The sequence below is a fragment of the Ammospiza caudacuta genome, chromosome 3, assembly GCF_027887145.1.
Source record: "Ammospiza caudacuta isolate bAmmCau1 chromosome 3, bAmmCau1.pri, whole genome shotgun sequence".
NCBI classification, from domain to species: Eukaryota; Metazoa; Chordata; class Aves; order Passeriformes; family Passerellidae; genus Ammospiza; species Ammospiza caudacuta.
Window position 1 is genome coordinate 104,106,838 of NC_080595.1, and position 22,116 is coordinate 104,128,953.

General features: G+C 38.7%; 1 protein-coding gene across 1 annotated transcript in view; it reads right to left on the bottom strand.

Moving 5' to 3' along the window:
• Positions 1-22,116, bottom strand: part of MDN1 (midasin AAA ATPase 1) — a 93,011-nt gene that overhangs the window by 24,024 nt on the left and 46,871 nt on the right. Inside the window, exons 47-73 of the mRNA XM_058801271.1 lie at positions 21,455-21,600; positions 20,769-20,971; positions 19,424-19,644; positions 18,300-18,413; positions 17,372-17,504; positions 16,589-16,698; positions 15,802-15,935; positions 15,044-15,204; positions 14,585-14,705; positions 13,243-13,453; positions 12,870-13,101; positions 11,878-12,004; positions 10,830-11,000; positions 10,474-10,688; positions 9,993-10,374; positions 9,701-9,810; positions 7,906-8,602; positions 6,784-6,945; positions 5,817-6,090; positions 4,623-4,858; positions 3,862-3,957; positions 3,531-3,625; positions 2,757-2,881; positions 1,546-1,692; positions 1,146-1,255; positions 628-701; positions 241-436 (exon numbers count right to left, since the gene is read on the bottom strand). Of these exons, the coding sequence (XP_058657254.1) occupies positions 241-436; positions 628-701; positions 1,146-1,255; positions 1,546-1,692; positions 2,757-2,881; positions 3,531-3,625; positions 3,862-3,957; positions 4,623-4,858; positions 5,817-6,090; positions 6,784-6,945; positions 7,906-8,602; positions 9,701-9,810; positions 9,993-10,374; positions 10,474-10,688; positions 10,830-11,000; positions 11,878-12,004; positions 12,870-13,101; positions 13,243-13,453; positions 14,585-14,705; positions 15,044-15,204; positions 15,802-15,935; positions 16,589-16,698; positions 17,372-17,504; positions 18,300-18,413; positions 19,424-19,644; positions 20,769-20,971; positions 21,455-21,600 (5,003 nt within the window). The remainder of the gene's footprint in view (positions 1-240; positions 437-627; positions 702-1,145; positions 1,256-1,545; positions 1,693-2,756; positions 2,882-3,530; positions 3,626-3,861; positions 3,958-4,622; positions 4,859-5,816; positions 6,091-6,783; positions 6,946-7,905; positions 8,603-9,700; positions 9,811-9,992; positions 10,375-10,473; positions 10,689-10,829; positions 11,001-11,877; positions 12,005-12,869; positions 13,102-13,242; positions 13,454-14,584; positions 14,706-15,043; positions 15,205-15,801; positions 15,936-16,588; positions 16,699-17,371; positions 17,505-18,299; positions 18,414-19,423; positions 19,645-20,768; positions 20,972-21,454; positions 21,601-22,116) is intronic.

Below are 22,116 nucleotides of genomic sequence, written 5' to 3' on the forward strand. Positions count from 1 at the left end.
TGTATCAGACACAGATACAGTGCCAGATCAGTACAGACCATGCTTGTCATCCCATGCTGCATTCCCACCCATCTGCAGTGTTGCATAACACTGAACACAAGTAAGACCAAAAAAGTTTATGATATATTCAAGAGATCTGACACTTACATAAGATTTTCCTGCATTAATCAGTGAAAAGCAATGTATAGATGAGAATAGAGAAACTGTTCTTCCCACACTTAGAATAACTAATTCAGTCACCTTGGTAACATCTGTTCTAGCAGACAGAACCTTTCTCAATGTGTTGTTTAGCCTCTGAATTTTGGTTTCTTTGTCTTCAGACTCTTCTTGCTTTTGCATGCAGTCCAGCTGCTCTTCCTTACCAATCTCCACCAAGGCAGGCTGACACGGCTCATCCAGAACAACTTCAAACTTCTTCATGAATTTAAAGAGAGTTCTAATTACCAAATGAAAGGAAAAAAAATTACTGGCTTTTGTAATCCTGGATATCTCTCAGCTGCTGGAAATAAATGTTTTCACTGTGTTGTGAGCAGAAGAAACATTTCTGCATTCAAATGTAACATTATAGAGAAATCATTCAGAAGGAAGGTTTCAAAAAGGGGAGCTTTATTTTAAGTTCTGACTTACCTGCGTATTTTTTCAACTGATTGCTTTATAGCCCAGAAGCTGACATCATTCCACCTGGAAATCTTCACAAATTCCTATTAGGAAAATAAATAATCAATGGGATTACTTATGTAAATGAAATGAACTATTTCTACATCAAAGATGATCTTTAAACCTTATCAGCTATGATGATCTGGTAGCTTTAAAATGCCAAACATTTCAGTAAGTGAGCAAATTATTGCACAGGCATCTTATTAACAAAATATTTGCACTGCATAAAAACTGCTGCATAGCCAGATGTTGTGAAATGAACAGGGGCTTCATCCCTGGGTAGAAACCTTCATGGATAAACGGGACTGATCAAGCATTAAAGCTTTCAATCAAACCCTCCCCCACCTCAAGAATTAATTCTTACCAAAGAAAATGTTTAGTAGGGATTTCAGGGGCTAACAGAACTGTTATAGACAAATTCAGATATTATCTGCTCTACTGTTTCTTTGGTTAGACTGATACATTGTCTGAGCCAAGTCTCCTTTTACCTTAAGTTCCTTTTCTATGGGCTGACGAAGTTCAGTGATTTTGGCCTCAACACACTCTGAAAACTGCTTATAGTAATTGTACAGATTCCACAGGATGCTGCACAGAACATCTAGAAGGGAGAAGGGACAGATAATAACAATAATAATCATCATCATCATCCTTTTTTTACAAGAGGGCATTTTTCAGTATCATTACAGTAAATAGATCACAATACTTTTTGGAAGCTTAGCAACACTGAAAGCTGGGATAAATTGACCAGCAGGAAAACAGTAAAACAGCTCTATTGGCTTCTGTTCTATTTATGAGCTCAGTGACCTGTCTGGAAAGTCTGGAACACCTGATGGCTGAATACTGGGATGCTGTATAGGTAACTCATCAGAGGTAATGCTAACAACTTACCCCTTTCTGCTCCTTGAGGCATCAGCAAGACATGGCAGTGGAAAACCAGCAGTGTTTGGAGCCGTGCCTGAAACTCTCCCAGAGTAGAGCCTTCAATGAAAGCCTGCAATGTGCTGACCAGAGTTTTCAGATCCATTTGCTCAGTTCCTGAACATTGCACCAGAAATTCAGAAAGAGAGAGAAAACAAAAAAAACCCTTAAAATATCTACTTGAAAATTGTTGTCTGGTCTTTATAACTTTCAACTGAATATTGAGTCTCAATTAGGAAAAGTTCAAAACAAAACAGGAAATGGGCAGAGAGGGGAAGAATTCTGATTTAATAAGTAAAACTAACAGATGAGACGCTGGAAGAAAGAAAAGGGAGCAAGAAGCAGCATTAAGATAGTGACTGAGAAGGTCACTTATATGTTGAATTTCAGAATCCATTGAGTATTTACAGCATACTTGCTATTCCCTATGAATGAATGGCTTTTTCAGTCATGATAAGCAACAGCACAAATAAGTCACTGCCAGTTCCTTAATTCCTCAAAGTCATGAGGACAGAAATAGAGCAGAAGAATGTAGTAGAGAATACAGTGTCTTTAGGGTATTACCTGTGGAAGAAGACATGTTGTCTTCTTGGAGATGTAATAAAACTGAAGGATCTGAAGCTCATCAAGTGCATTAAGTAGTCATGAGATTGGAAACTTGGCCTCAAGCCAGGATACTGCTTTCATCTTTACAATTCCATTAAATTTGGGGGAGGCAAGGTGCTGCCCCTCATTCCCCTATTTTATGTAACATGAACACGTGCAGACAGATTTGCTAAGAACAGTATGTACCAAAATCTACTTTAAGAATTCTTTAGGCTTTATACAGAATGTATAAAGGTGCCTTTTCCAGTTGCAGATGAAGGCCTCCTACCCTCCAAATCTGTTTGAAATGTTTGTATATGCATGATATACAGCTATCACATTTGTACTTTCTTTTAGATGCTTTGTACAGACATCTTTTCTTTACATCACAACACAGGCCCTATGAGCCACAAGTAGTTTCACAAATATATACAAAGTTCACTGCATATGGAAAACCCTACACAGTCATGGAATTTACTGCAGGGCAAAGAACTATACCTGAAAGTGCATTATCAAATTCTGGCATTTAGGATCTTAATCATACATCCTTAGTAATTACTAGAATAAATTACATTAATTTTAAGGCCAGCACTTACCTTCTGTGTTTGCCTCTGTCTGTTCTTGAACATACTTCTCAATCATCTGATAGATTGAGAACCAGCGCTTTGTGGATTTCTCCACATGCTGCTTCATAATATTGTCCAAACTGATTGACCAGCAACTAGAAATAATAAGAAAAGGGAGAGATAAATCAAAAATATAATGGGTACTTTGGGTTCAAAACAAGTAAAATTTGTTTTCTGTATCTATTAAACTAATGGAAAATTTAGCAGGATGAAAGAACCTGCACATAAGCTTAATATATACAATCAATTTCTGAGGATCACTGTTTTTCTACCATTATTAAATATGAGAGAAGAAAAAAAGAGAGACAGGTTTAAAAGTTTATTTTCTCAGAAATTGAGGCAGACTTGTGGAATTCCTGATTGTGTCACACTGTGGCTTTAAAAATTTCATATGGTCTTAAACAGGAGACTAGACAATAATTTTTAAGGACAATTTAATGATGATTATTAAACAGAAAAAACCTTGCAGGCTCAGGAAACATTTGGATGAAAACAGGAGAGCACTGGTAAAATATTGTTTCTACTTCTCCTGAGGCAAATACATAGAGTCACCACAGCCTAGACACTCATTCTGATCCACTGCAGCTCCTCATTGGTGGTCTCTTGCCCTCACATATTTTCACCATGACAGATACACAGAAGGATGTTCCAAAATGAAGGCAACACTGTATTGGAATGTGCCTCCATGTGGAGATGAAAGCTTACAGTATCTAAGGAAAAGCAGCATGGAAGGACAATCCTTACTTCAACTCCAGCCTGCGCCACTGAATGATCAGCTGTGTGACCAGATCCAGGTGCTTCCGCAGGGACAAGGCCCGACTGGCGTTCTCCTCCCAGTCCTAGAAAAGAAAAATTCCCCTTCACACAAGGCAGAAATGAGTCACTGCTTGGCAAAACTCATTGCATTACTCTGGATTACTGGGTTCCTGCTCTTTAAACTTTCAGCATGGAGCAAGTTCACTTCCCCAGATCCTGACAAGCAGACAGTTTTCATGTACTGTTTGTCCTATAGTACCAAATATAGGTAAGGAAACATAAAAGAGAAAAATGAACTTTCCCTTAGACTTCTTCTTACCTGTGCCTTTGCAAGAAGAATTTCCAAGCCATTCAGAAACTTTGAGAGAGGACTAGAAAGTGGAAAACTCCGGATTCTGTCCATCACAACTAACAGCTGCAGAACAAAACCAAAACCATTCAGTAGATGCACTTCACCAGAAGAAGCCATGAAATTCAATTAATATCTATGAGCATAACTGACCCTCACAAGAGATAAGATTTTTTTTTTCTTTTTTACACATTTTTAAACTGTTTTCTCAATTTAGTATAAGATCACTAGGAGTTCAGTAAGGCCAATGCACTTGGAAGGCAGCACAAATTACATAAGGCAAAGAGCTCATCTGGAATCTGAGTTTCTACATTATCCCACAAAATGTAACCTGAAGACAACATAGATGCTGTAAGAGGGACTAAAAATAATTATTCTAAAGCATTATGAAAGCAACAACTTCAGAAGAAAACTGAGTAGAAGCAGCAAGACCTCAGGGATCTTTGAGCTATGGCAGACTGAAGACTGCTTAAAACTCTAAGTTCAGACTTGGCAGAATTCCACTTAACATTTCATGATTAAAATATAACAGTTATAATACATACAGCAATACCTATACCTCTTATGAATAAACAGGTATGACTTCAAAACATCTGCATGAGTAATACAACATCTGTGCAAGCATATCAATGTGCATGCACATGTCTATGCATATCTATACACATATTCACACGTAAATGCAATCCTAAAATGCTCCAGTTTCCCCCAAATATTTGTTGAGGTGTTTTTACCTGCACAAGTACAGGATGCTCTGGCCACTCCTGCAGTAGCCCATTTATTTCTTTAGCAAAATTGTCAAGCACAGGTTGGCACTGTCGGACTTGCTGAACATTGGGATGCTGATAGAAGTCATAAGGGCCATCTTGCTGCAGCACAAGATCCGAAGTCACTTCCTCAAAAAAGGTATTGTGGAGAAGAGTGCTCAGCAGAAGTTGGCTTCCCAAAAGACTGTCATTCATTTCAGCACCTAGGAAGCAAGTAAGGAAGACATCACACACGCTATTAGTTCTTTTCTCAGTTGAATAGATAAAGTTAGGGGTTTTTTTCCCCCCCAGTATCCCAAGCCTTAGCATGTTATCTTTTACAAAGACATAAGACTATACCACTGGAACAATGAGATGGAGTATGGAACACGAGACATACTTAGAGTTTATATTCTCTATTTTATCAGATTTTCTATGAAAGTACAAGGAGTGTTATAAAGACAGGCTGTAATCCTGTCAGAAGAACAGATTGTCTGTATATAAATTTACATCAAGGAGATAATACTAAAAAGCAAGACTCACTGGAAAAGTAATCCAACACAAAAAATTAATCCCACATACATTATGGCTCAGGTGCAAACACAAACATAAGGTACTGTAGAAACAACAGCCCTTATCTGCTTCATCTTAACTGACAACACACCTAGATCAGAACTGAAATACATAGCTGTGCTTTAACAAGTGATGATTCTGAGTTTTCACACATTGTTTAAAAAATTTACACATCAAGTTTTTGCAAATTCAGGGTGGAAAAAAACCCTATACCTTTTTTCTTTTTACTTTATATACATAAGCTAAATTTAAAACAATTATTTAATGAATTTCACTGCAAAATTTACTTCTGAGAAATTTCTTCAAGTGCTTTATCTTCCACAGGACTATGCAGATCCTAAGATCAAAATTTCACTCAGTAGTCAATACATTTTTAAACTCTGTTGGTCTTCTATATTACCAAATGGAATTTAAAAATGCATAGAAGAATAAAAAAATCAAAGTATGCCATTCTGAACATGAGACAAATTCTCTGGAAAAAGAATTTTCTGTTTCGTGCATTTTCCCCGTAACAGGTGCATTTCATGACCTGTAATGTCATGAAATTATTTTGAAACAGATCTTTACAAATCTAAACCAGCATATCTGAAATACTACTAGCAGTCTTACCAATTAAAGGATAGAATTGTGACACCAGGCATGCACCAGTCTGATAGCAGGAAATAAATGTACTGAAATAATGCTTGGCTTGATGAGAAGGCAGACTCTGTTGATACCACAGGGATCGAGCAAAGTTTAAGCACAACTGCTGATGAACCTTCATTACTGTTTGCATGGAGCTCTTGGACAAAAGGGCTCTGTCAACTTCCAGCTGATCTTCCACTGGATCTTCAGTTTCCATTTTTTCTTCTAAGCTTGGCTGAGCTGTGATATCTTCAAAGTCCTGCAAATTACATGATAATCAAAAATAAATTTTCATTTCTTCCTTTAATGCCTCTTCTCCCTATCTCCTCTTTTGCTTTTTTTGGCATTGCAATGACATGCTAATGATTTGCAGCTGGCACCATACAGAGAGACTGCCAGTCTGAAACTGAACACAGGTGTACAGAACATTTCAGGGTGTAACTACAGCAGGCAGGAGTGCAGTACAGTGAACCCTGGGCTGCTGCCAACTAAACCTCTTTGCAGAAAAAGCAGCAGCAGCTGTGTCTGCTGATAAACCACCTCAACACCCTGTGGTTGCTTGAGGACCTGAACCATTCCGTCCCAGCTGCTTTATTTAATCAAGGAGATTAGCCTTCTCCATACACAGTAGAACCTCAGATGACCTTACTTGCTAAACAAACAAAATTCCAACTTTTTACAAGTAATTGTATTATCCTTCAGTTATATAATTTGGGATTATTCACCCAAAGCACAGTACAGTTCAAGCCTGGAAATTAATCCCAAAAACATTTTTCAACCAGAAGGTGAAATAAACCACAAGCACATAACTGAATACCTATCAAAATCTACCCCAATTTGGCTTTTGGTTGAAGGAAAAACTGCTTTATTCCTCATGTCATTTACAGCACTTATTTTCAGGAGCAATTTCAGAGGTAATTTTTGTGTTTCTTAACAGAGTTACAGCTATTACCTTTTCATGAAAAGGAAATCTCCTCCTGAATTCTTCTTCTTCCTCTTCCTCCTCGCTCCGTCCCTTCCCGTGGCTTTTACTCCTGTACCTGTACAGGCTGTGTTCCATTGCCTCCTGCTCCTGGGCACGGCGCTCCTGCTCGTCCCACTCGTTCACAATTGCCTAAGGAAACACAAAGCAAGATGCTTCTACACAAGTTAACATTTAACATCATCTCCTATTCCATCAATGGGACAGCATCTATTTTGCTGGGCTCTTCCCTCCTCTGTGGTCTACAACAGTAGAAATCAAAGCCATCTAACATTTGTGAGTTACCCTCTTAACAAGCAAATGAGGAAAATGTAAAGACAATACCCAACAGAGTACTTGACCAAGTTCTGATCTCCTTTTTTAAACATTTAATAAAGAAACTCTCCACAAAGTTACCACTGGGGTGCATTTTTTTGTGTGTGTCCACCTTTGGGTTTTGTTGCTTGGGGCTTTTCTTACATAAATAAAATCTTTACTAATTATTACAGGCTATTGTTTTATGCCTTGATAAATTCAAACAAGTTAATCTAGTACACTAGATTATCTTTTACAATTAATTGGGAAAAAATTAGAAGATTTTAAAGAACATCATACTAATAATTATCAAGATATGGACTTCTAAAGATCATCTAATCCAACCCTTCTGCCATGGGCAGAGACATCCTCCACTAGACCAGGTTGCCAAAGTCTCATCCAATCACTTACAAACACTTTCAGGGTTGCAGCGTCCACAACTTCTATGGACAACCAGTTTCTGTGTCTCACCATGCACATTTCAAAACAATTATTTTCATATCTGATCTAGATTTACTTTCTTTCAGTTAAAAACTCTTATGCCCTGTTCTACAAGCCTTGGTAAAAAGTCTCCTTCCCTCCTTTTTATAAACTGAAAAGCCACAACAAGGTCTCCTCATAGACATGTCTTCCCCCAGTGGAACAATCCCAGCTCTGTCAACCTTTCTTCACAGGAGGGGTGTTCCAGCCCCCTGATGATTCCTGTGGCCCTCCTCTAGAGCTGTTTTAGCAGATCCATGTCTTGCACAGGGCACAAGTTCAGAGCAAGACTCCCAGCCATGGGCATCCAGAGCTTACCCGACACAGATGTCTGAAGAGCTGCAGAGATTTCGGGTCCATCTCTCCTCTGGATAGTACATGGCATCGAAGGTGCAACAAAGCATTCACCAGGAGCTGCTCCAGAGTTAGGGAAGGCTGCTCACCTCCCTCAGATCCTCCCTCAGAGTGCTTCAGAGAGAACTTTTTAAGCCCATTAAGTACCCCAACTGAATTCACTGAGCATACAATTTCTGCCCGAGCAAAGTAAGTGGGGAAGGCCCGGCCCACAGAAGGAAATGCCAGCAGAGAAGTGAGGAGGTTGCTGAGGTCAGCTGGGCACACCGAGCTCTGCAGCGCTGCGCTCGCTTCAGAAGCCACCAAGCGCATGCCGTGCTGCAGCTGCACGATGGCAGCCTGCAGGGGAACGATGGCATCAGGGAACACTGCATACTCCTCTGCCAGGCGCTTCCTGAACTGATGGTGTGACTGTTGCCACGATGCCTCTTCATTTAACAGGTTCTGCACAGCCTGCAGTGATTTAGGTCTCTCTCCGCGGAGGAACTGCAGGAGGCGGGCAAGAAGGTCTTGGACTGAGGAAACCTGTGCTATGCTGCTGATGTACTGGTGAGCCTCCTGGTACAAGCAATCATACAGAGGAGCTGCAGGCCTGAAGGCCTTCCTTCTAGAGAGACTGCTTATTTGTTCCTTCAACCTTTGCATTCTTTCATGCAACAGCCTGTTAAGAAATAACATTGACCGGTTCAGACATGGGAATATTTTTCATACGAACTTGTTTAAATAGATCTAACATAGCAGTTAGACACAGGAAAAGAATAAGCAGAAAAAACTCTGCTATTTTGTGTGAAACAACAAATAAGGAAAAAACAAGGTACAGCCACATTTAGCCCACACATGCAGATTTCTTCTCTCCTTGCCACTTCAACAAACTTCAAGTACTTTTTTCTTGCTACCTGACAGCTCTGTGAGCATTAAAAAAAAAAAAAATATTACCACAAGCAATTGGTAAAACTCTGCCATTCAGAACTTGCTTTCAATTATTATCATCTCTTTAAGCAGTAATATGGAACTACCAGAGCGTCTATATGTATAATAATGAAATAAAAAAATTCCTACTAAAAGTGGAAAATAAGGAATAATAGACAGTTGTTATCTTCATGTACACAGAACACACCTGGAAGGCTGCAGAAAGGAAAAAAGCTCTCTTGGCTTAAAATTTCCTCCTGAAGTTCCTCTGATAAAAAAGAACTACATAAAGCCCTAAACATAGTAACAGTGGCTACATATTCTAGTACCAACAGTGTACTCTACTCTGTGTGGTAAGAAATTTAATTCATCCACTGCAACACAGGCAAAGGCTATTGCAAAAATACATATATGTAGATTTCTCCCCAGTAAAAAAAGCTGAAGAAATTTGCAAAATAGCACTGGCACATATAATGGCCTTGAGAAACTACAAGGATAGATAATTCATCTCATTTCAACTGACTGATAGTATTGTCACATTTAAGGAAAGTACTGTAATTTAAATGTATGGCATTGTTTTTACTTCTGGGCATGGTTTCAACTTCATCAATATATGATGGCCACTGCTTTAATTGTTCTATTTTCAGCAGTACAAAGTGTACAGACAATTCCTTACTGCAAGTAAGGAGCACAGCTGCTGCTTCTCTACCACCTCAATATGTAAATTGATACTTTAAAACCAGCAACTCTAGTTTCTGTAGAAAGAGTGAAAAACTGTAAAGCTTCAGAGCCTGAGCCCACAAAGATGACATGTCCACTTTAAAAGAGAGGTTCTGTGCCTGGGTGTTACCTGATATGGGGATGAATATAGTTGCTGACTGTTTCATCTTCAATACTTTTTCCTGTATGCAGCTGACATGAAAAATCATGTGTTTTCCATTCACACTCGAGCTGGTATAACTAAAAAGGAAAGAATAAGCCTTTCACAGCGGTTCTTATTTTAGTAACCAAGGAGGTACATCAACTTCTTGGACATTAGAAGAAGTTTTAACGGTATAGTTTAAAAATCATGACCAAGCCAAACTCCTCTGCATTGATTTCATACATAACAAAGGTAAAATCCAACTTGGCTTCATACTCACCTGTTCTTTTGAGTACTTGAGCTTGTATTCTCTTTTAACAGCTGGATCAAACCTGGTCTGTGGAATCCACATCTGGATCTGCACCAAGCCAATGCTCACCCAGAGGCTTCCTCGCCAAGCTGTCTCTGGTAACTCCTGAAGCCCTTCCCCATAGAACTGATGCAAGCAAGTGAGCAGAAGGAACAGGAATTCTTTAGGAAGTAATTCCTGATCAGTGATGCTTTCAAGTATCTTGAGAAGGTACTCATATGCAACAGGATCCTTGAGGTAGAGCTTCTCACAGCACTCCAAAAATTCTTCTTGAAGATCCACTGGAATCAGATCTACCAGGGCAGAGAGCAGTCTGCCTAGCATTATTCCTTGCAGTCTAGCATCTGTGTGTCTGGAGAAAAAGCAATGAGAAAACATTTACACGCAGTAAGCAACCTTCTGTAACATGCTTGATTTAAACAACAGATATATGGAAGAGAGGTCTTAATACCTAAAATCTGCTATTGAAGAGACAGCCAGGTTGGTCCACAGCGCTGTGCTGACTTTGTGAAGCTGCTGTGCTCTCTCCATCCATTCTCCCAGTGTTACATGGGATGATGACAAGACAGGAAGCCCACTCACATCCCACTGGCTTGTCTTGCTGCTGCTAGTTAGAATTTCAAAGAAGCACTTTGAGAAAACAGCTCGGGTCAAAATGCCTGGGCCCTGAATCAAGAGATTAAGAGTTAGATCATTCAGATGCAACTTGCTCTGACTATGCTAGAACTTACAATATTGCTTTAGAAAACTTGAATTAGTCAACAAGAGCATTCAGCCTAGAATTTGATTAGGTTGGAAGAGACAAACCTTCATAGAATGGTTCACATGGGATTTAGAGAAGTTATTTTCCTCTCCTGCAGGCAGTGGCCTCCAAGTCAACCAGTAATCTGGGTCTGTGGTGAAAGTACTGCTCCAAAAGGATGCTAACACAGCATTAACTAGCTGAGATGACAGAAGAGACATTTCTTCAGGGGAGATCTAAGGAGAAACAAAATCCTAGAGGTGAGAATAATGTACAGAGAGCAGAAGAGAATTAAGCACACACGTACAAAGAAAGTATGATTCTGTTTTTCAATAGGGATAGCACAAGATACTCTCCAAGATCCCTTCAAATTCACATAGCATTTGCTTGCATCTCCTCAATGAAGAGTAAATTTCCTGAGGTCATCACTGTCTCCTGTCTGTGAAATATGCAGCATGTTCACAGAGTAAGTTGTTAGAATACAGCCTGTAGTCCGTGACTGTGCAACCTTTTGTTACAATACACAAGGATGCAGAGGCATGAAACAGGTAAAGCCATCCAATACTCTGCTCTGACGCATTTAAAGTGAATTTGTGTTTTACTGTGCTTTGTGGGAACACAACCACTGTATCATAAATATTAAGCAGAGTTATTAAATGTTCTACAGAAAATGCATCAAGTAGCTTTATCAATCTGTTTGATTTGCAACAGAACTAAAAAAATTAGAGGCATGGGAACAGAGGAAAGCATTTTTCGGCATAGAATTACTTTGAATATATAGATACAACCAGGCTGGCACCTTCCATCCTAACAATTTCCCATTAAGTCACAGATGGATGTATGGAACAATACTACCAAACAAAATAATACAAAACTGTTTTATTTGAGATTTTGTTGTATTTTATCTTTCAAAATTGTGTTTTAATTACATTTTCTCAAGGCTTGCAGTTAATAAGCTTTCTTGTTAAAAGAAGGAAGAGCTTTTGTCAGGCAGACAGAAAAACTGCATGTCAAAAATCTCAGTTATATACATATTTTGAGGAACCTTTTAAAACTTCAGGAAGATTAAGTAAACTAAAGATCTGATTAAATTAAAATAAAATGTGTTCTTACTTCATTCAGGTGCAACAAGTGCCACAGTCCAGAGAGCTGGTGAGAAGCAGCTGGTGTCAGCGTCAGAGAAAAAGCTATGAACTGAGCTACATCTGAACAGATGCTAAAGTCTTGACTGCAGTTCTTCCTGTAGCAGGTAAAAAAAATATAACCTAAGCAGTGCATAAACACTGAAATTAATCACTTGGATGTTGGAATACCAACCATTAGATTTCCAACACCTGGATAGTAAAACAAATTAAGAATGGCAAGCAAAGTCACCAAAAGGTTAAAATGACAAAGTTCCAAATGTTAGAGAAGAACAAGCACTCAAATAATACTAAGAACACCTGAATCCTTCAAAGCTAACAAAATCTAAACACAAGAAAAAAGGGGGGAAAATGTTATCTCCTGTAGCTAGAAGCTCCATGTTGAGCAAAAACATACAAAATGTTTGGGGACAACGGTCTGGGGATAAACCATTTTCTAGTTTTACAGCTTTTGTGAAAAGTCAGAACTTTGCTGAATTCAAGAGTGAACCCGTGATTCTAGGAGTCTCATTACATAAAACATTACTTTCACTGAAATCCATAAATGAATAGCTTTTTTTTCAGGAATGGTAAACCAGACTAAAATAAATACACTTGGCCCCTTAAAACAACACTAACACTTCTTAAATTAATAATGTTATTTAAAACTATGATTCTATGTGTGTATAGTCTACACAAAAGGAAGCATGCATGTTAGTCTACTTCCTTCATCTCCAGGTCTAATTCAGTTTTTCTGCAGTAGCCCCCAGCAGTACAGTATAAACACCTTCTGTTGATTCCTGATACACATATATCAGTGTGCTGCACAGATATATATGCACATACACACAGGTGTATATAAATCACAAATACATATATACAGATTTACATGCAGATATAAAGCACGAAAGTTACATCTTCTAGCTAGGGATTTGGAATATCATGAAAGGAATACAGGAGTTCTTTCTCCAAACTTTTTCTTACCTTCTTGCACAAGCCTTGGCCACATAATCTGCTGTTAGTTTGTACTGCCAGAGCACCCCTATGTATTCCATTGCAGGCCACAGCTGAACCTGACTGCAGAGCTGGCCTAGCAGGGCAGGGTCTAACTGGTTGGAAATGGTATCTTCAGGAAGCCTTTCTTCTGAATAACTGTATTTGACTCCTTCTGCTTTCAGCTGTGAATGCACAGCTTTCAAAAATAGCTGTAGCTGACCTGTTTGACAGAATAAAAGAGGCCTATAAATGTATATACTATGTTTCTTGTCAGTGAACATTTAATATCTTTTCTATCTGTGTACAAAAGAATGGAGATGGCAGAAATCATCCTGCTGGGCTCTTCACAAGTGTTACCTACCCAGACTAACATCTTCTAAATGACTGGCTCTTATTATCAGGCCATCAGCTTGCAGCAATGCTTTCTTCATCTTCACTCCTGTGGTAGCAATTTTCACACAGCACATTTTTTCCTGCCATCTACTGTCTCCACAGGCCAATCTTAGCTCCAGGATGTTCAGTGGTTTGCTGAGAGCTTTTAACTGAGAAAAACATTCCATGCCCAGTTTATCCTAGAAACACGAGAAGGACAATTTGTTTCAGCAGTGCTAACAAAGCAACAAACAAGATTTGTAACCTCAGACAAAAATAAGATTTCAAATTCACATGTACACAACTAAAGTCTAAGTATATATAACCAGCCTGCAACAACAGCCTAAAAATCATCTTTTAGTAGCCTGACTCAATACAGCAAGAAGACAGAAATTGAAACAGGTGGCTACAATTCCTCCTTGTCAAGTTAGGGCTTTTTCCCCTTCATGAAGAAACTACACAGATCATGCAGACAAATACTACTTCAACTGGGCAATTTACCTAAATCAAGGGCAATAAATACACAAAATACTAAAAAAATACCAGGAATTACTGTCACTTACAAGAAATTATAGTTTACACCTGCAATTTAAGTAGATTTGGAGGCTTAGATATATTAGATGCATTTGGATGCCTAAATACATTTGGATCTTTCTAAATCCTTAGTAAGCACTGAATGTTTTTCAGTCTCATAAAGTAACTACGTGCATTTTTTGATAGCTCAGTATCCTTGAGAGAGAAGGCCATAAAAACCCAGGTCTAAGCACTAGTGACCAACACAACTGCACATGACTACTTGTGCACTCCTTTTAAACAGGGACTTGTACTCCAGAAAATTCACTAAAATATTTAAAAAAAAATTAGTTACAACAGATTCTGAAATATGTGAAGAGCAAACTCCAAAACTGTCACATTTTAAAGGCCTTGTTTTGGGAAGTCATAAGGCAGCCCCATCCTGTGCTGTATAAAAGGAAGTGCACAGGCTGTTCTAAATACACCTATGTTCACTGAATAAGCAAGTGGCATATTGATATTCACAAGCCTCCAAAACACAGCAAGGAGTAATATTTTTATGCTCAGGTCCGCCTTTCTATGACATAAATAATTTCTTAACATAGCATAATTAATAGTAGAAATGCTATCTCTGGATAACTGATATATTTCTGAAAAGATATGTATGTTAACATGTGTTGAAATTTTTTAAAAATCAATCTTAAAAATAGGAAAAAAACTGTGTTTTCTCTGTCCTGAAAAGCAAGTGCTGTAAATATAATAAAGCCTATCTGGACATTGCTGGAACTACAAATCTTTTGCAAACATAATATTGATACCTTAAAAGGAAGGGGCCTTCCTAGAGACTTCTGTAGTATCTTCATATTGGCTGAATTACCAGCAGGATTGACCAAGCAGCTCTGAATCTGCTGTGAAATGGATTGAATTTCCCTGGAAATCCTTGTAGAGGGAAAAATAAAAAAAAAGGAGAGACAGATGGGAGGAAAAAAAGCCCACAGTTAACAGAAATTTGAGAAACAGGCAAAAGGATGTATAAGGATGTATAAGTATTCTTTTACTAACGGGGTAAAAATTCTAGATGATCATTTGAGCAAGCAGAAGCACAGTGCTAGGAAACACAGATTTTAAAAACAAACAATGTTATTTGCATCACTAATGGAACACAAGTTGGGACACTAATCTAAACAATGCTTAGCAGCTATAACACTACAGAAAAGAGTAATTTATACAGCTATTTAACAGAAACAAATCAAAAGCCACCAAACAAAGCCACTCACTTGTTCTGGTCTGACCCAATAAGCATCTGAGGAATCCTGGCAATGAGGTGTTTCATGACCCAGTGCCAGTGCAGAGCCAGGAGTGACAACCCTGGCGCATCCACGGTGACAGAGTCGGAGATGGCCCAGAGCCGGTCCCGCCACAGCGAGCAGCACAACACCTGGAACCAGCCAAGGGGGTACACAGTTACCCCTGCCACTGCTCACACAACACTTCTCACTTCCAGCAGGAGAAAAAGCAAAACCACCTTCACTTGTGTTAACTTCAGAGTCCCACAGCGTTTTGTATTTAGTGCTACACAACCAGGACTCAACTACAGGCTCTCTAAAAACACCACACCAGCAAGGGGAACTACAGCAGCCAAAACAACCAATCCCTGCACCAAGTCTACAATGTCAAGATTTGAGCAAAATGATTTTCATGGTCTGAAAATGGAAAGGGAGAAGTGCCACCTCTGTGGCCTGCATGTCAGCTGTCCACGTTCTCGCATTCTTATCACAGATAGAAATGGATACTCTGTTTATCATCAGTGGACAGAAATAGGTACTCCTACAGCACACTTCATGCCATCCTAAGTATTGCAGGGCACAAATACAGCCACTGAAACAAACATGATTTTTTGCCTACTGTTAGGCATATTCTGAATACAAACAGAAGCACTGCACTTTATTTCATGGCCCCTGAAACTAAAATAGCGTTCTGCACACAATCTCATTTCACCTAATTCCCATAAATGTACTGTGCAAAGTCTACTCACATCATGTGTGTCATCATCACTTAAGGCCACCTGAGTAGACTTCACCCAGTGAAGTACAAATGCATCCCAAAGTTCAAAGAAAGCAGCAAGGTTGACCACGACTACATGAGGAAGACAGTGGTAACTCCCTGGATCTGAGGTTTGGGGAAGAGGAAAAGAAAGGCAGAGAATGAATATTCCAGCTACATCACCTGACACATGTGGGTCAATTTCTGATCACTAGAACCTCTCTAAGATTGAGAAATAAACCACAACCTGAAAAGATCCAAGAAATGTAGCAATAAAAGTAGCCCTTCATTATTTTCACAATACTCTGTTACCTCTATGCATTTTACACATATATTAAAAATCCATAATTAGAGTTGATTCCTTGAACAATTGCTTCTATGCAGCACACTAACTTCAATACTAAATTTTACCCTTTGTTTTAAAAGTAAAACTTCTTATTTACATAAAACAAAAACACATCTGAAGAATCTGGTTATTCTTGTTAGCTAAAGACAGAAGACTATTCCAGTTTCTCTCCACTGTTATTCTTAAGTTTGGATAATTAAGAGAAAAATCATAATACTGATTACTTCATAGAGGCAGGACATAAATAGATACCTTAGGTATATCTAATTTAAGAATAATGCGTTAGATACCACACTAGTCCTCATTTGACTGCTTTACATTCACATATTCTTTCTTTGCACACCATGTTAAAAGTACACATTTCATAACAATGCAAATGAACCATATTTCAAATTGACTACAGAACCAAAAGGAACAGCAAAAATCAACCCACTTTTGTGGAAATCTAGAGACATTCTTAAGGCACTGTTTCTTGGCTTCTTGCTGGCAATCAAACTCTTCTCAAGGTAACTTCTCTTTTCTCGGTCAAGAAACAAAACTGCCCTGAAGTAAAAATAAAGCTGCTATCAATCCAACTGTTTTAAACCTTGGCCTTATGAGAATGGTGAACTACAACATGGCATTTGAACTGCAAAGTGACATAATATATTCAGTGTATTATGGAAGAAGCATGAGGTGCAACACAACTAATTACTTGAATATTGTTTCTGTAGAAGCAAGTTTCACAAGGAGCAGATTCCTGACGTCACCAGGAAGGGAAAACCAGTGAGCTGCTAAACAGATGCAACACCACATCCTGTAGGATATGCAAGCAGCTGATTTTTTACACTTTAACTTCAAAATCTGTGCACTTTCTAATCTTATTAGGAAAAACAGTCAAAATCCAAAAGCAGGAGAACTATATAAGTTTTATCAGAGATCTCACACTACTGCTTCTGTCCCTTTAACGCTTTATCCCACAGTTCTGATTTTTCCTTGAAGTACTGCAGTCTGTATGGAATGCTGGGAGCTCTGTTCCTATTTTAAGTGATTGTGTTTAGTATGCTTCTACAGAAAACAGAAGCAAAGAATTTAGATACCTGTACAAAAACCTCTGCTTGACATTTTTGACCACACGTATCAAAACCTAAAATCAAACTTGGCAGACATCTCAAGTGTTTACTCAGCACTGGTTACAGGCCCTGGGCACTCTTTACAAGGTTTTTTTGTAACCCACCGATTTGCTGCAGACTTCAATAGCATAAGAAGCTGATCTGTGTGTTCCATTTCTGTATCAAAGTTCATCGAATTTCTAATGATCTCCAAAAACTGCATATTCCATCTTGGATCCAGAGGCATCACATGTTCATCTGGAAAGGCAGACAGGACAGGACAGCAGTGAAACATCACTCAGTTCTCTTCTTGGTCCCCCTGCCTATGCAAGAACATCAGGGAAAGAAAGAAGCAGCCTAGGAGGAAGACAGTCAAACTCTCCCACTCCAGATATCCAAACAGAAAAGCACTAAAGCTGGCTGCAGGTTCTGTAAAACAGAACAGTGACAATAAATTAAACAGGGATTAGAGTTTAGAAACTCAAGTTGGGCTCATAGTCCAGGCAAGACACCCAGGACCATCCCTAAAAGGCCCAATGTCACTGTATGCAGCTTCCATGCACCTAACAAGCTCAGAAAATAAGCCACAGGTCTGAGCTCCCCACAAAACACCAAGGGAAAATTACAGGCCAAGCCATGGGTTTCAGATGGGCTAACACAAATCCTGAGGAGAAAAAGATGAGGGTGCCTAAACTATCAAGTCAGAAATGCAGTGAATATTTGAATCACACATCAGAACATCACTGAGCTGTAGGAAAACATCTGAGTCACAGATACACAGCCAGGACTCATGGGCAGAGCACTCATCTCTAACTTGAATAGAGTATGAATGCATTTATTGCCATATTTGCTGTTCTAGACAGCAAGAATGCTTGTGTTTGTTGTAATTTCTTTTTTTTGTTTGTTTTCTTTGTTGTACTTTCTTTAATGACAAAGGCAACATGTGTTTGGAATTCAGCCTTTGTTTTGCTACATACACTTCCTAAGAAGGGTTGCAGTGTGTTCACAGAATAAATAAAGGAAGCAATGTCTTACATCCATCTTTTTCAATACCTGTCATAGTTGGCTGAAGCAACTTGATCATGTTACTGACTCCAGATGAGAGGGGACTGGCATAAAAACAACCAAGGGCTACAGCACCTGCTTCCAGCTGAATCCTCACTGAATCTGCAGGTGAAGAGGGGAGAACATGGGGATAAAAGAGTGTTTAGTACAAATAAAAAAAATAACTTCAACTGAGCCAGCACAAGCAGACTGAAACAAATCTGTGCATCGACTTTGGATATGCTGGTTGGTCATAGTTTGTATTGGCTCCAAAGGATTTAAATTTAAAAGCACCAGATTTAAAAGCACCAGAATGTCACAGCTGAAGACATAAATCTTATAAGGAGTTCTAGTTGAACTAGTGATACTACATGTATGTTAGTAAAATATGGTTTGTGAAAATCCATGGATTTTTACCTTCAAATCTTCCTCTCAATACATCTATTTTTGTTTTTGAGGGGGATGGGTGTATTTTCTTTACAATAAGAAAAAAAAGCACGCTTTTCATTAATTTTTTACATATTTTTCTACTTTATAGACCTACTTGCCTGAAAAAATGGCAAAATAAAGAGGAAGCAATTAATATAGGGACAGCATATCTGAGATTTCAGACTATAGAAGAAAGCTGAATGTGTGAATTATTTGGACTAATGGCTGCCTAAATGCTCCATGAGTTTAATGTGATTAATTCTGTAATTAAGTGAATAGCTTATCTCAGCTATTATCCTGAATGTTCTTCAGGAAATCTCAGTTCTGCAGTTTCCTGGCTTTCCAAGCATTTGTATTTTAACACCAGAACACAGAAAGCATTTGCCTGCTTTCACTATCACTAAAAAAAATAGTGAACAGGCATATTTACTTACACAGATGAAAAACCGATCCAAAAGTAAATAATTCAGAAGTGGCACAAGCTAAACACATGGCTGAATAATAAAGGATAATGTTTAGCCCAAATCTCCTTATTTCCCTAACATGCACAACCTGTTTCTGTCCCTCCCTGGAGCCTCCATGCCCTTGAATTAGTGTGGATAGTTGAGAGTCTTTATAACCCATAAGTTGGAAAGGTCTGAATTTTTCCATAGTATACCTAACAACTCAGCCCTCAGACAAAGCAAAGTTAAATGATTACATACCAAGCACCTGTGGCAGATTTTTGGCCAAGGAGTTAAGCCATTTAACTCTTAATTTCCAGTCTTGATTGGTTGCCTTTTCTGTGAACAATTTCACTGAAGCCTGGAGAACTTCCATTTCATCCATCCAGTTTGCATCCATCTCAACAGCACTGAACTTGAGATTCTCAGGATTAGTGGAATGCAGAACTTTCTTAAGATCTTGCAGAGTCACTGGTAATGTCCTGAAACACAAACAAGTCCAGCAATCAAGGGCTTGAACTGCCAGATCCAAGAAAAAATATATTTTGCAGGTCAAGATGGTCTGCAACCATCTTTAGGCATCAGTGTAGCAATGCAATGATCTTTCCTCCATCATTTAGCTTTAAAACCAGTTTCCAGCTTCAAATCAGTTGGCAGTGTCTACTATTAGGAGCTCACTGCTGCCAAAAATTCATCCACTATCTCAAGAGAATATGCACAGAATTTCACTGAGAAATTCTAATTGATTTGTGCACCAGAATGGTACGCAAAGTTAAATTTAAAAAGACAGATAGGAAAAAAAGTGTCATTGAGTAAAAAAATAAACAAAACCGAACAAAAATAGCAAACAACACAGCATATTGCTAAGAGTTTACAATTTCAACTTTTTATCTTACTACAAGCTTCCCCACTTGTTTCACTGGAAGCAACCCACAGTACCTACCTGTATACCTATAGTTCAGAGGAGGTTATTAAGCAAAGAAGGCAGAAATAAAGTTTTTGCACCAGTGTTGTAGAAACTAACAGCTATATTGCACAAGAAATCATTAGAAAATTCTTTTATATACCCCCTGCATGGGGGTCTCTGCTTCTTTCTGACAGCTCTGTCTGAAGAAGGAAATTTGTGGTTTTACCTGAAGCTAGTGGACCTAAAATTACTGATGAGCAATCAATTACATGAAAGCTGGAAATCCAGAGAATCATTAGTGTACTTTAAACTAGTTCAATGCTCAGGTTTTTGAAAGCTTAGAAGGAAACTGAAGGGAGAAATTTTGGGGCTCTTATTACCTACTAAACCCAGTGTTTGCATTCACATTTTCTGCTAAACAACTCTCAAAATGAGTCAAAAGCACTTATTGAAGATTAAAAAGTCAAGTATTTTGAATGTATCTGGAAGATTTAAGAATAAAGCAGTAAATAATTGAACTTTCATTTGCAGTGGCTGTATGCAAGGTAAAGGTAACAGGAACACAGAGTATGACTATCACAATCTCTATCTGCAAAACATCATGAAGACAGGATTTTGCAATAAACAATGACATGCCATGAATAGTTCACATATATTGTTTCTCTTTTACCAGACCAAAAAAAAAAGCTTCCTGCCTACCTGCAGTTTCTGAGGTTTAGTCTATGCAGACAATACATCAGGAGCTGCCCATCACTCTGGACTGTGGAAAGCAGTGAGTCCTCAGCTGCAAACAGACCCGAAGGCAGGGAGTCTGGCCACAATCCCACTGCCAGCAAGGACTCACCCCACGTGTCAGGGGAAGCCAGAGAGGAAGCACGCCTTGTAACCAATTCTAACACAAGCTACAACAAACAACCAAAAAGCAGTTTAGAGTCACATTCAAACATGTAGCATGTATTCAAGCACCAAACCTCAGGAAACTCTTTAATTACACCTATGTATTATGAAATTACTAGACACCAAATCTTCTACAAACACTATATAATGTACACAATAAAAGTACCAAAACATTCCTACCCGAAGTGAAATAACACACTGTGCAGTTTCAGAGAGGAAGGGAATGTGTCTACAGATGAGTGTGCACAGTGTTACAGGCTATAGATGCACCAGTGAATATCCCAAAGTCTCAGCTGAAGCTGTCACTAACTACAAGCCTCAGAGTCCAGACAGGATACTGTTTGGTTCATCTTTCCAAGAGCACCATCTTCATCAGTCTCTGTCTCAGGCATTTAAGAAACAGAGGATCTCAAACACTAGCCTCATGAAGTTACATTTTTCATCTATCTAGATGATCTAAGAAAAGCTTTCAAATACAGGATTTTTACCTTTTGGTTAATCTGCAGTTGCTGTGAGCGGCCATAAACTTCCCAACAGGCTCTGTAAAAAGACTTTGCTAATCCAAAGCCTCTCTGTATTTGCTGCACAATCAATACAGCAGCCTGAAGCAAAGGTGAGAAAGATGACACAGAACCTGAAAGATACACAGCAATTAGAGTGATACAAATGTTTAGCAACTGTCTGCCCTTTAATGTGACAAACACCACTTCAGGTATCATGATACAAAACAAGTATATCCTATTGACCTGAAAGCTGAATGGATTCTTCCCAAGGTTGGTAAGAAAATCTGACAAGACTGTAAATAACAGACAACTAGCTCAAAAGAAGACATCAGACAGCTGAGCTGAATGAAACTCAGCTGCAAAGTACAACTTCTGCAAACCCTCTATTTTGCTCATTTTCACTTTGAATACATTGGCTTCCCAATAGCAAGGGACAATGTGCCAGTGTCTGACGTCACCTTACAAAGCACAGCAGTTACCATGTTTCCATGACTGGGGCCTACTTCCTGGGAATGCAAGAAAACCAATCCAAAAGTACCTGATTATAGCTTTATGTGCTTACTTATATCAGCACATAACACCACAAAATAACCAGGGTTTAATACTAAAGACTTCATCCAGATATACATAATGAGCCCATGTTGCTA